The 14,175-nt window shown below is 36.1% G+C and overlaps 2 protein-coding genes across 5 annotated transcripts in view; one reads left to right on the top strand and one right to left on the bottom strand.

Moving 5' to 3' along the window:
• Window positions 1–2,086: 2,086 nt before the first annotated feature.
• rfesd (Rieske (Fe-S) domain containing) lies at window positions 2,087–12,278 on the bottom strand. Of its 4 annotated transcripts, none has more exons than XM_039759371.1 (5): window positions 11,470–11,536; window positions 9,971–10,123; window positions 9,685–9,719; window positions 7,420–7,545; window positions 2,087–2,289 (listed from the first exon to the last, which is right to left on the bottom strand). In XM_039759371.1, exons 1-5 carry the CDS (start codon window positions 11,525–11,527, stop codon window positions 2,215–2,217), a joined length of 447 nt encoding a protein of 148 aa, XP_039615305.1. In that variant the 5' UTR covers window positions 11,528–11,536; the 3' UTR covers window positions 2,087–2,214. The 4 variants fall into 4 exon arrangements, with proteins under 4 accessions (XP_039615305.1, XP_039615306.1, XP_039615303.1 ...); XM_039759372.1 differs by lacking the exon at window positions 2,087–2,289 and adding an exon at window positions 6,940–7,100; XM_039759369.1 differs by lacking the exon at window positions 2,087–2,289 and having other exon boundaries at window positions 7,119–7,545.
• Window positions 8,604–14,175, top strand: part of LOC120532897 (interferon alpha-inducible protein 27-like protein 2A) — a 56,362-nt gene continuing 50,790 nt past the window's right edge. The window contains exon 1 of the mRNA XM_039759373.1: window positions 8,604–8,684. The gene's annotated coding sequence lies outside the window, so the exon portion shown is untranslated. The remainder of the gene's footprint in view (window positions 8,685–14,175) is intronic.

The raw sequence follows: 14,175 nt of genomic DNA, 5'->3' as shown, positions 1-14,175 counted from the left end.
GCACGGTGGATGGCCACGTCCGTTGCAGACACTGCATAGCTGCCTCGTGCTCATGACACAAGAATTTAACTTTTGCCGAAGTTTGTTGCTGCGTTTTTAGCTGTGTTGTTATTTTCTATTTCTGTTTTATATTCAATATACAGTATACTGGCTTAGCCGCCACTGCAGTCCTTGCTTTTCTTTCCCCAAATAACCGATCGCCACACAATCACCTCTGTAATAGAAGTTAAGCCATCTGTAAGCTTTACGTCTTTACGTTTAAGGAACATTGAAATATCTTCGTGGTACATGTTTAATTATTCTATCCTTCACGACACTCCCAGTGAAGAATATAGATTATTTAAATTAAGTTAAAGTTTTATCTGTATAATTTAATAAACATATTTTGCTGCATTTCACCTTAAAAATGATATCGTCATCATATGTAAATATGCGCTTTATAAAGTGGCTCAGGTTGTGCGATATTATAACTATAGTGCAAGTTTACAGTGGGGTGATTGTACTTATAAGTATAAACAGTTCTAACAAGGTGCATTTGATTGAGTGCGTTTAAAGCTCTTGGGATGAAACTGTTTCAGGAACTTTAAAACGTTTTGCAGTGGCTGAGACAGCGTGTCCTTGAAGCTGTATCCCGATAATTCTCTTTCCGATCAGCTGCTGCTGTGATTCACTCTCAGATACAGTGATATAAATACTCCAAGTGGTGCAGTGAGAGTAATATGGAAAAAGATGATCCACTGTGGCAACTCCTAACTGGAGGAGTTGGAAGAAGAAGAAGAAGAAGAAGAAGGAGAAGTGAGAGTAACAACGCTAAAGCAGTTATGGTATTTGGAATGCTGTGGCTATTCCCTGGACCATTATATTGTTACAAGTTAATTACAATCAGATGCATTACACTAATAAACAATATGCGGTTAGTTTCAGTGTATTTATAAAGCCACGTCAGGAAGATAAAGAGTAACCACACAGGAACAGTAGCACTGCTTTGACGCTGGGTGCCGCCAGTCTGCAAAACCGAGCAGAGAACTTGCATACGACAAGGTATGAGGTACTGTGGAAAAGTGCATGGCTTCACGCCAAGTATAGGTTTTATACATCGCGATTTGAACGTGGAAAAGTCCTTATGCAACATTTCTGTGCGTACGCACCGTTTATACATGAGGCCCCAGGACTCTAAAAATATCCAAATCTTATTATGTGATATCATCTACTGTTAAATTCTGCTCCGTACTTCTAAAATTTTTATTATTATGCTGTATTAAGGATTTGTTCTGTTCTGTGTGTTGCACGCCCAACCTACCTGGAAAGGGGTCTCTCTTTGAACTGCCTTTCCCAAGGTTTCTTCCATTTTCCCTACAAGGTTTTTTGGGAGTTTTTCCTTGTCTTCTCAGAGAGTCAAGGCTGGGGGGCTGTCAAGAGGCAGGGCCTGTTAAAGCCCATTGCGGCACTTCCTGTGTGATTTTGGGCTATACAAAAATAAACTGTATTGTATTGTATTTTATATATATATAGATTGAGTTGCCAGCATATTATACTCAAACTAAGCCATATTAAAATGAGTTCTTTCATGAATATTTTTAGTGTGATGAATAAAGAAAAAACACACACACACAAATTTTTGAAGGTCAGATTCAGAACACTGATATGTTTAAAAACAATGATGCTCTATCAAGTGGAAACCCCTAAAATGGAGATGAAAACACTTTGATTTTAAAAGTACCAGGTGGGTGTGCTTGGAACCAAGAAATACTTTGCATCATTATATTTACTATCTGTTGTATATTACTAATTTGTTGCTTGTTTGGTGGATGAATAGTTTTGTATGTTTTAAGACTACAAATGTAAAACTAAAATGGTATATGGTGTCACAAGAATAGACAGGAGACATAAAAGGGTTGGGGGCAGCCACCTGTATATTATGCCTTGGCTGCAAAAAAGGCTAGATTTTGTAGAGTTGTGTCTTGTTTAAAGTCCAAAACAGAACTGATGACGTGGTAAAAATGGCGGCTTTAAAGGTCTGGACAGGAAGTGAAGTCATCACGGGGGGCTGTGGAACTGGAAGTAACATCATCATGAGTGGGTCACAGAGTTGCACAGATACGCAGGAGATTTTAGAGACTGAAACGTTATTCAGACACTTCCAACAAACACAAGTCTCTCTCTGGAGTGAATCAAGTTCTGTGTGTAGCTGGAGGGGACAGTTCCATCTCTCAATTAAAAGAATACAAAATTTTCCTCTTCATAGGGGCACACCTCGGGAGCGGGACCCCCAACTGGAGCAGAGGATATCTGGGGGAGAAGAGACACAAGGCAGTAAGACAAAAGGACAGCTGCTGTACAGGCTTTTAAATGATTAAAGCACAGCGCGAGATGCAGATCACGAGGCACGGCAGCAGCAGCAGCTGATCGAGCAAGAGGAGGGGAAAAAAAAACTGTTTCCCATTGTATCACCATTTAAGAGGAGGTTTCGGAGGAGCGAGCACGTCTCCTTGGGGTGCGTTCAGCCCCCCTCTTCACAACGCGAGCGGCAGAGATTTGGCAAGCACAAAAAATGATTTTCATGAAATGTTGCATGTGCATTGTCATTGGTCCATCTAAAAATACAGGCTATATGGTGCATCGAAGAGAGGGGTTATAATGGGTGGCAACACAAAAACCAGTGCCAATGAAGGGACTACAGCTCCCATGAGGAAGCAGGATTGCCTTTCGCTGATAAGGACACCATTATCAACACAGACAAAGTTTTGTACTGGCTAATGCAAGATCTCATCTGAGACCACAGGTACAGCATTTGCTTTTCTATTTTATTGTCTTGCCTGGAATAAAGATTTTGTCTAAGGCCAGGTTTATACTTCACGTGACATGACATGTTTGCCTGCAGACACTGCTGCTACACAAGGAATGTACTGTTTATTCTTATGTGCGTACTTTATGTAAATCTGGAGGATTCCACCAGGTGGCAGCAGGAGATATCATCACAGTGACAAAAACATTCAGGCAATGCTGAAACATCCATTAAATTTCCAGGACACCTTGTCATAGTATCTCTGAAAAGTTTGGATGTGTAATGACATCCATCAATCCAGGGACACGCCCATTCTGGCAAGGCATGAGGCTGAAACAAACCTTTGACAGAGCATCAGCTCATTGCACGGTGAATACAAGCACACACATACACTAGCATCATTTTAGCATCACCAAATCTCCAAACCTGCATGTCCTTGGAAGGAAACCAGAGCACACTGTGGACACCCACTAGAAAAACATGCAAACTCCAGGCAGAGAACACCAGGTACGTGACTCTCTATTGCGAGGCAGCAGTGCTACTGCTCCACCACTGTGACGCCCCCACATGTGTAATTAGTAACTATATTAATTATTTAAATTATCAATTTATCTGTAAAATGTAACCTACATGCTTTACCACATTTCATCATGAAAGTGATATCAAGTATAAATCTAAGGATTCTAAATGTGCAGAGTTGGAATATCTTTCATTTAATGTGTTCTGTGTAGCAATCACTGCCTGCCACTGCTGTCAATTCAGGAGGAACCCCCAGAAGCAGATAGCGATTAATAACCAGGTCAGTTTTAAGATGACGTTCACGACTTTCTACTTTAAATGACAAAATCAACTACAAAATTAAAATGAAAATGTCTTTAAAAAAAAAGGAGTATGGTGTTTCTAAACTGTTACAATGTTCCTTTCTTTCAGTACCACAAGAAATTTCAAAACAAGTTTTTCAGCGAGTTTCACGATCAAATTAAAAACTAAGTTTAGCATCAATTTCACAACATTGTATGCAAAAAGAAAGCATGACTGTTTGGTCATTACCATCTATTTTGTGATGTTATATATAACCAACAGTGCAAGATTTGGGCCACTGGACAAGGTGGGTTGAGACCAGCTACATGATGATCAAAAGTACTGACAGGAATTTCATTGCACTCTGTGCATTTTCTAAAAAGCCAACACTGTTGTACACCTGCATATAGTTACTAAATTGTGATAGACATTAACCACAATGAAACAGAGTGAAATACGATTTTGGTGCATGCCAAGTTAATGGTAGACAGCACAAATGAGGATAGTGTTAGTAAATTTTACTCTTTCTTGATGGCAGACACATTTATTCAAGTTCATTTTATGATGAGGCAGTTATAATTTTATGCCAACACAGTGTTGTGATTTGTAACAATGTTAAATCAACATGGAATTAATCAATTTTCAATCATTTTTAACACTGTCCAATACTAACACTGGTATGGTGTTCTGTAATAATCAGAGAGCGGCAATGATGTTTGTGAACCTCCCAGTCCCCTACTGTCGATGCTTTTTGTGGACAATGGATTCAGTTATTAAAAAGCTATTAGGTTTACTAACATTGGATTAAATATACATTTGTGAAACCGCATTAAACTAGACAATACAAAGAAGTAGCCCTCATGAGTTACAGCAATTAGTGAATATAATCTTACACGAAAAAGATCAAATTCTTTATTCATGAGAGACGAAAATGTGAAAGCTAACAGAAACATATTATAAATGGATGGGCCGCTTCCATTTCAGCCAGCAAAAGGACAACGTTTAAAAAATTCAAATATTTGCTTTACTACAGTAACACTTTATAGAAATATACTCGGGCAATACTGGTGCTTCCACTAGTACAAAATACATTTCTAAATTAAAGTTCAGTTGAGGAAGAATTTTGAGAATTAAAAATAATTTACAACATAAAAAAATTACCAAAAATGAGTGCCAATATCCAACCTTCATGATGAATAAGGAAAAGACAGTACCAAGAATCATAGGTTTAGAAATTTGCCAACTTTGCAAAGTGACCTGATCTTGGCAAAACATTCTGATATGTCTCGAATAAGTTACCAAGTACTGTGGTAGACAGTAGGACTTTCTAGAGGCCTTCAAAACTAGACTTGATGTTACTTTCAGTATTTGAAGTGGACAGGACTGGCAAGCTTTGTTGGGCTGAATGGCCTGTTCTCATCTAAATTTTTCTATATTATTGAGTAATTCTGGCCAAACATAACCTGTATAAATAAGATGTACATTTAACAAGACTTGGAGGCTCCGCCTGCTCGCTTCGCTCGCCAACCCCTGTGTTTGGTTAAATCGGATATACAATTTTTTTTTTTTTCCTTTGGAATCATTGCTTTAACTGGCGCGCGACCACAGATTCTCATAGCGTAAGGTCCATTATTGTGTAAATCCATTTTTGTGCATTGAATGATGCCAAGGAGAAAAGCCTTTGTTTTCCAATATTTGCCTTTTATTTCTGACCTCGATTTGTTCTGCTGTTTTTTCAATTACATTCGGTTCTGATGATTAATTACCTTTTGTTTGCGCTAATGTGATCTTTACTATCTTTTTTTTGATACTGTAACAACTGACATAATAAAGTGTCACAAAAGTTTTACTTGAACAATTGGCAACTTCGTAACCCCAAACACAACTTTCTAGCACCCTCTCCAACCTCTCCTCCCCCGGTCTCGCACCCCCTTACTGCATCAATCAATACCCTGCTATCAGTCTTCCGTGCTGTACTCCACCCTCCCTCAATCGGACCGAACAGACATTTAAAACAAAAAAGGCTTCAACTTGGTTGGGACACTACAATACTTTCAAATTGTACTGCTTTTACTTTAAAGCTTCATTAAAAACAATACTTGGAATTACCTTTTCTTCAAGATCGCATTGAATTTTGATTCCGTCTTTGGAGACACATTGTGACAACGCAATGTATAACTGCCTGTGAGTGAATATTGTTTCTGTTTCTCTAATAAATAATCTGACTTTTTCTAATGTTTGTCCCTGTGATTTGTTAATTGTCATAGAAAAAGCTATTCTCACGGTAATCATTTTAATATGAATGGCATATCATGATCTCCTTTGATGTCTAATGTTATTCACGGAATATATACATTACCTTTCTTGTCGCCTGTTAAAATTTACATCGCTTCTCCGTGATCATAAATATACACCTGACTGAATTGTGTATTCTTTGAAATTAAACGTTGTTGCTTTGACTGGTGTGGGACCACAGATTCTCATAGCGTATGGTCCATTGTTGTGTAAATCCACGTTTTGTGCATTGAATGATGATTGATGACGGCGAAATGACTTTGTTTTCTACTCTTTGCCTTTTATTTCTGACCTCGATTTGTCCTGCTATTTTTTTCAATTACGCCTGCTTCTGATGGATTAATTACCTTTTATTTGCACTAATGCGATCTCTATCTTTTTTTTCATTCCCGTAGCAACTGACGTAATAAAGTGTCACAAAAGTTCTACTTGAATGATTGCCGACTTCGTAACCCTAAACACAACTTTCTAGCACCCTCTCTGACCCCTCCTCCCCCAGGTCTAGCCCCTCCCCCTTACCGCATCAATTAGTACCCCGCTATCAGTCTTCCGTACTGTACTCCGCCCTTCCTCAATCAGACCTAACAGTCACTTAAAACAAAAAAGGCTTCAATCTGGCTGGTACGCTAAAATGCTTTCGAATTTTGCTACTTTAATATTCTGTACCTTTCTCTGCATGTGTATCGCGCCATTGTTTGTTTGAACCTTTCGAATTCCACTGCTTTCATAATCTCTTATCTGCCTTTTTTTCTCTTCAATGCTTTTGGGTCTCTTTTCTCCGCGCTGCTCTTTCTTCTTTGCTGAGAGCACAGGATCTGTGTGTGCTACGTGCCTTTACATGAACGGAGTGTTTTGCTGGCCATGCACTTATATGATAAGAAGGGCGTGTCTTGCAAGAATCTCATGTTCCTTGTCCCCACGAGACGGCCCTGGGACAATCTCTTAGCAGCAAGTGTCATGTTTATGGTCCCCGCGAGACGCTCAGTGTCCAGTCTTTTTTGTCTTGTGGGTCTTTTAAATGTCTTCACGTCTCGTCGTCCTGCTTTTCCTTTCCAGGATTTTTTTTTTAATAATAGAGAGATTTAACACACAAGCCAGAAGCCTTGACTACATGACCACAGTATTTTTACATAAATTACAGTGGTCTTAAAGAACTTACTTTGTATGCTTCTGCAGCTTTTCCACAATTCAAAGTCATTGAATTACTTCATGAAATAATCTGTTAATTAAATACAACAAACAAACTCGTAATAACAATTCAAACTTGGTTAAAAAATGTATCACTGGAGATCCATATCTCCTCTATCTAATCTTGGGAAAACAATACATCATAAATAAATTTACAGTTGGAAAACACCATTTAATACTAACAAAGAAAAAAAGGGAATAGCAGTAATCTACTTTCTCTGTGGCACTTTTACTGATTCTTTGAATTTTTCAGACTGATAGTAGTCAGAGTCAATAGGAGAAGATAAGTCTGAAAGTGTAACATATACATTCCCATTTTCTACATGAACTAAATGAGTTCTTTGCTTTACCCCTTTAGAGCACCACTTGGTTGAAAAATCACTGGGATTACATGCTTCATACAGCCCTTCTCCATCAGTCAGAGTTATTTTATACTTGTGCCATGGACAGATAATGCACACTTTGCCATCAATATCCTGCAAAAACAGAAAACAGGAAATTAACACATAATACTGGGCAAGACAGGCATATCTTATTAGCTGATAATTTAAGAAAAATGGAAAGCATTTAAATTACAATGTTAAACTAAAAATATTCTAAAACATTATTCTAGTTACAACTTTACAACTGCAATATTACCTTTTAAAGTATCAAATAAATCAGAAGGTTGTTATTCAATTTTCATAAAAAAGTGATGCAAAGAAAGCAATATTCAAGAGTAAAAATTTAAAAAGTGTAGGGCAGATACTGGATATTAACTATTTTTTTCTTTTTATTAGTGTTCTTATTGAATCAGTATAGGTATACTGTCAAGTATTTCTTCTTTAATCTTTAGAATTCTAAAGTGTCTAAGAAAATGGCATATATGCACCTGTTACTGACTAAAGAAAGAGTGCAGAAATGTAAATATTTGTGTAGTTGACTGCAAGCCAGTAGTTAGTTGCAAAAACATATAAATGAAGACTTTCGTTCAGTCCAGTCAAACAAGATGGAGCAAGACCTCATGTTTACGAGGAAAGATAGTATAAAACACAAGAGCAGACTTCCTGGTGGACAACTGTGTAGCCAATATTTATTATTAAGATGATTTTTATTGGAGAATCTGAGTAGTACATTTTACAGATGAGAAACAAGCCCCTTAAATTGAGAAAAGATTTCATGTGGACTGATGCTTTATGTTTTTATAGCAAAGTGAATTTCAGGAAGAAAAACAAGGTAGAGGTGAGAAAAATACTGAGCTTTTATATACCTGTTAAGATTACACATATTAATTACAAGGGTGGCCATCAATAATTAAATCATAATGAAAAAAGGATTAAAAATGCCAATTAAGCATGTATCCTGTATCCAGAAAACGCCACGTGTGTGTTGCATTGGAGATTACTGCACCAAAATGAAATAAAGGTTTTCATTGGAACATTAGGAAAGGTAAGATCTTCAAATTTGTAATGTGATACTAGATATCTGTCAATAAGTAGCCAGGAATAGCAATAAGCCAAATAAAACAAGATTTGTACAGACTACACCATGTACACTCGGGGACTGAACAGCAAGCCAGGGAGGGGAACTCCAGTTCTGACTCTACTGCGGACAACAGCATTGCGATTTAGAAAAGGTATGACACAATTTAAGCAGAGAGGAAAAGTGCGAAGTCAGTCTATGATCAAAACGATAATATTAAAAATACATTCCTTGTTTAAACATACTATCAGATTTGGAAAGTGTGAATGTTAATTCCTCTATATTTGATCCATTTAGTGACAGGCCTTTCATTGTTGACTTACAAAAACCAGACACTATTTCACCAATTAATTTTATAACCAGAGATATCTTCGGAAGTCTGGAATAATTTCAGAAGAGGTATTACTGATAAATAATTGATAAATCTAGTGCATATTTTTCAGAAGGTTAAAGGATTGAGGTTAATTATAAAAAAGGTGAAGAACATAATCTTTATGCAACCATTATTTTTCTACTTGCAATATTATTATATACTACATAATACAAAACCGATAAGCATTCAACTATTTAAATCATTTTTATTCAATACTTCACACAAATATCCCTGTACTTTGCTTCTTTTCTGCACTGCTAAGGATATTTGTTGTATATCTCTTTCTCTTTGCAACATGCAGCTAGTAATTTAAGTTTCAAATCTTAAAGCTAACTTTTCTGTGAATTAGATTTAGGCTTTCAGCTTTCTTTATTGTGTGTGATCCACCATTTACTATTTTTTCACCCTAAAAAAAGGATATGCTCGTGGAGCACAATTTTCATGTCAAATACAAATAGTGACTTGTTTGAACCTAATGTGACAGAATTTTTTCATGTAAACAAAATACAATATTATACTGTAAATAATTACCTTTTTTTAAAATTAGTTTAATGATTGCAAGTGAAAGATATTCAAGAGAATGTCTTTTTGCTATTCACAGCTATTTTTCCACTTCATAAAGAGACAATACAATTTTTTTCCTTGTGACCTTGAGTTGTGATCAGAAAGTTGTGTGAGGTGTCCGATGTAAAACAAGAAAATATCCTGCTTCCACCAACATATAATGACACGGCTGTATTACCTCTCTTTTTTAAAAACGCAAAGAAATTGTTTAACTTGCCTCTATGTCTCCCAAGTGCAATGGACCTCCTGCATCTGTGGAATTAAATGTAGATTTATGCTAAGTAAAGAGTAAGATTGTTGTAATGACACTAACAACTAAGGTCAGTATTAGCAAGTCTTGGATAAAGCCTAGATGAACTTACAACAGCACGGCATTGCAAATTACTTAAGTTTTGCACTCTAAGGGGAAAAATACTGACTTGTTGAAAGACAAAAAAACAATATCAAAACATTTGTGGTACTGTAGTGAATTTATCATTAAGCAAAAGTACATTCATACTCACGATAACAGCGCATATCCATTGCGTAAAATTCTCCTTTGTGGTAAAAGACTACCACTTCCCTGCCTTGAATCAGCGTAGTAATGCGGGTCCTCTGTATGATATCATCCATGGTTCCTATCAAAACTGAGGTGTTTCCATCAGAGGCCATCACTCCTTTGAAATGCAGGACAAAATAATAAGACAATGGGAGAGAGTGTACCTGCCTATACGATTAACTAGAATTTACGAGGAAAAAAAAAACTTTTTTAAAAAATGAAAACAGTATACAGTACTAAACATTTAATGTTATGAAGAAAAATAATGCTATTATTACTTAGGAAAAAAATTTACATGATATGTGTCTAATTTGTAAAACTTCAAGTATGCCATAATATTTAAAGATACAATTCAACAGGCTGAAAAGACTTATCACAGTGGCCCAGTGATTCACTTTTGAAAGATGTGCAGATATTTAGTAGTACTTAAGGTAAATATGTTAAGTTAATGCTACAGTATTTTTTAACCCTAATAAATATTATTAAATCCAAGAAAAGGTTTTTAAATCCCACATTTGTAAATCCTATCACTGCTACACAAACAACAGTGATTAAAGCGGACGTTCTGACAGTATTAAGGCAACATTTTCTTAATTAAATAAAGATTAAATTTTTCATATCTCCCCATATACCAAATGAAATACTCTTCTCTCTCTCTCTCTCTCTCTCTCTCTCTATATATATATATATATATATATATATATATATACAGAGGTATATATCTATCTATCTATATATATATATATCTATATATATATATATATCTATATATCTATATATCTATATATCTATATATATATATATATATATATATATATATATATATATATATATATATATACAGAGGTATATATCTATCTAGACACACACAGTGGGCTGGGAATCTATTAAAAATTAATCACATATATGAAAATAACCGCGATTAATTGAATCTAACAATAATCCTGACGTAAACAGACACTGAATCGTAAAGTTAATCACATAATCAACCTTAAGGAATTTTAAATTAATGGCATAGTATAAACTTAAACAAGGACCTTAAACCCGAACTTTTAACAAAATACTACTTGATCAAGTACAAACTGAATTTGAATGTCCTTCTAAAATACGAGCTGAAAAGGAGGCCAATGTATTAAGGGGTCAAATTGGCATAACATATGATGCACGGTCATGTCGAAGTAAAAATGAAACGATCGCAACGACTGTTGACTTTGAATACACTGATTTAATGGAAATAAGCATGTATTATATGGACATGCATTAAAACCTGGGTTAAAAGTCCGCAAATACTATCCTCAATTGTTCATCACCATCAACGACCTGAAATTATACTCTACACACGTGCTGTGCCTGCGAACGTAATCTCCGAGCCGCCCAGTATCTCTGTATTTAACTCGCCAGCCAGCTGAGTGCTATATGTCATAAGAACAATTTTCTGCGAAAATGTGTAATGAATATCCCTACCTATTATTCCAATTTGCAGTATCTCCGCTAATTTATTCAAAGAACGCAACATAACCATTCAAGTAAGTGTCAGTTTTTAAGCACGATATCAGCTACGGAAATCTTTTTTTTTTTAGCGTGCCAGAAAGTACACTCTGTTGACTAACCCAACAATTCCACAGGTACACTATGATTCTATCAAAACACAAAAGCATTAAATCTCTTAGAGATGAAACTGTCCAAATGGGCGAGCTGGTGCGTGGCAAAACAACGGCGTTCGAAGTCAGGTCACTTTTGAAGAGTATACATTTTCATTGACGGTGATGAACAAAGGCGGATAGTATTTTTTTAATCGATTCAGATCCCTGCTTTTTTCCTTTCAGTAAATACCCCCACTTGTCATCGGTGAGAATCAGTTTTGGGCAAAAAACGGCATTTTTATCATGAGGCTTCTTGTCTTTGTTTAGAATAATTGACACCGCTCTACTCAAGTATTTTTTCTTAAAATTGGTAAGTTAACAAGTTTCAAAAGGGAAGACTAAAGAATGGAGTAGGCGCTTTATAAAGTTACTAAATCCAACCCACCTAGCCAGTGAGAGACACTATACAAAGAAAACGGTCCTGGTTTACACAGCGCAACCTGTAATATCTCAGATCAACATGTCTCATTCTTCAAAAAGTTACGTTAGAAACCAACACCACTTCCTCGTTCGGCCTAAACTTAAAACACTGACTCAATAATCCACATGATATTTGTAGCGTTAACCATATGACTGCGGTGTGAGTCACAACCAATCACTGATTGGTCACGTTTTGCTGCGCATGGTGTTACGTATTGCGCCGCTCAGTAGCTAGGAGAAACGAGATGTACTGTATGGATTTGAAGCGGCTGCATTGTGTAGGCAATGATGGGCGGAGTGAAACATCATGAAGTGCCCACATTTAAAGCAATTGTGTCAGAAACCGCGTCGAGGCTTTGAAGCATTTTGACTCTCGCCTTAATAGTGACATCTCCTGGCCATTTGTATTAACGTTACACAAACTGACAGTTCAATGACGCCTGCTAAACTATTTATTTTTCTCTGCTACGGCGAGATGGTTTCGTAAGCTGCTTCCAATGTCTGATGTCTAAAAAAACACAACTAACTCGACAAACAATAGTTTTAATAAAATAAGACGCCTTGCTCATAATACATTAATAAATATGTTATATTTTATCATCATTATTGATTCTGATCTTTTCTTGCGATCGCATTTAAAGTATCTATCTATCTATCTATCTATCTATCTATCTATCTATCTATCTATCTATCTATCTAATAGACAGTTCTTTGGGGTTCCAGAGTCCCAGTGTTATAGATTAAAAAAACTTTAAAAATTCAGCCTCCTCATTTCTCCTTAAATCTTCCCTTTGTTCTAAGTTAATTAAAACCGAGTAGACCGAAAATAAAGGCTTACCCTTCTACTTTGTAATAAAATAGGCGATCACATTTGAGAAAGATGACATCCTTAAATTACCATGGGACATATTATATTATTCCATTATGTGATAAGATATTTCAATTATGAATACTTTATATTTGTATTATTTTTGCCGCACAAAATTAACGAGTTTGTTAAAAGAAAAGACTATCACAATCAAATATATCACTACCGCTGATAGTGAGGTCCTGTGGCTGGATTGACTAAGGGGTTATTCGTACTTTGCGTACAATGTGCACCCGGGTTCAGATCAAATTAAAAAAGTATCTTGAATTAAAAAAGAGCGTCATATATTTTAGATTGGCAAATAAGTTTGAGAGATGCAATGGAAGGATCGCATATGAGATCTGGCCTGGAATAATTTCCACTTAGAATTGCCATAAAAACTGTAGTGAATATATTGCGGAGGACATCTCACATCTTTGTAATAATCCATCATCTATTCTTTGCAAGTTGAGGTCTATGCATCCTGTCATTGTAAACGATGATAACAAACCAACTGTAGCAGAGCAGGTTGGATTCACTCATACTTTGAGTTAAGAGGGTCTGCTGGACCCAGAATTTAAACCTGGCAAGACACGGCGCAGTTGCACTCATCAGCACACTGTCACACACACACACACACACACACACACACACACACACACACACATAAGATACTCCACTGTTAGTATTCCGAGATCTACGTGTTATATTATATGTAAAATGTACTGTAAATAAAAGTACGTGCTGCATAACTAATTACAACTGTCATTCCAATAGGAAGAGCGCCATGGGCATTGACAGCAGGCACAGTAGACACTGTTTCAGTAAGCAAGTTCTACTATTTAAGATACGAGTACGTAGACACAACGCGCTAAAACTTACATAACTCTCTAATAAATCAGTGTAACATTCAAATATGTTCAATATATTGTTACGGTTTTTTTTAAATGTTCACTTATTAATATACTTTGGAAGTCTAAACAACAAGGAAAATAATACCAGATAACACTACTAGTTATCACAATACCAATAATAACAATAATAATTATTGTAGTAATTACAAACAGACTTATGGATTTGAAAACTCATTCAAAATCTTTGAAATAAGCTGGCATCAGAATGGTCCTACCATTGAACGTACCATATTTTAAAGGTATCTGATTTTCAACGTTTTGGTCATCTGCGTAGTGTGTTATTTCTTCATCATAGCAGCTATCCCCTCTTTCCAAGGTCTGTGATTGTCTGGGTCTTGTTTTTCTG

The sequence above is a fragment of the Polypterus senegalus genome, chromosome 7, assembly GCF_016835505.1.
Source record: "Polypterus senegalus isolate Bchr_013 chromosome 7, ASM1683550v1, whole genome shotgun sequence".
Taxonomy (NCBI): domain Eukaryota; kingdom Metazoa; phylum Chordata; class Cladistia; order Polypteriformes; family Polypteridae; genus Polypterus; species Polypterus senegalus.
Note: the sequence above shows the minus strand (reverse complement) of the source record. Positions and strands in the feature narration are given on the sequence as shown.

Coding starts and splice junctions, on each gene's coding strand:
- rfesd (XM_039759369.1), bottom strand. CDS start 11,527: ATGGTTATGTTGCGTTCTTTGAATAAATTAGCGGAGATACTGCAAATT. Junction 10,124..11,469: donor ACTGCAAATTGGAATAATAG/GTAGGGATATTC, acceptor TGCATTTCAAAG/GAGTGATGGCCTCTGATGGA. Junction 7,546..9,684: donor TGCACTTGGGAGACATAGAG/GCAAGTTAAACA, acceptor CTGTTTTTGCAG/GATATTGATGGCAAAGTGTG.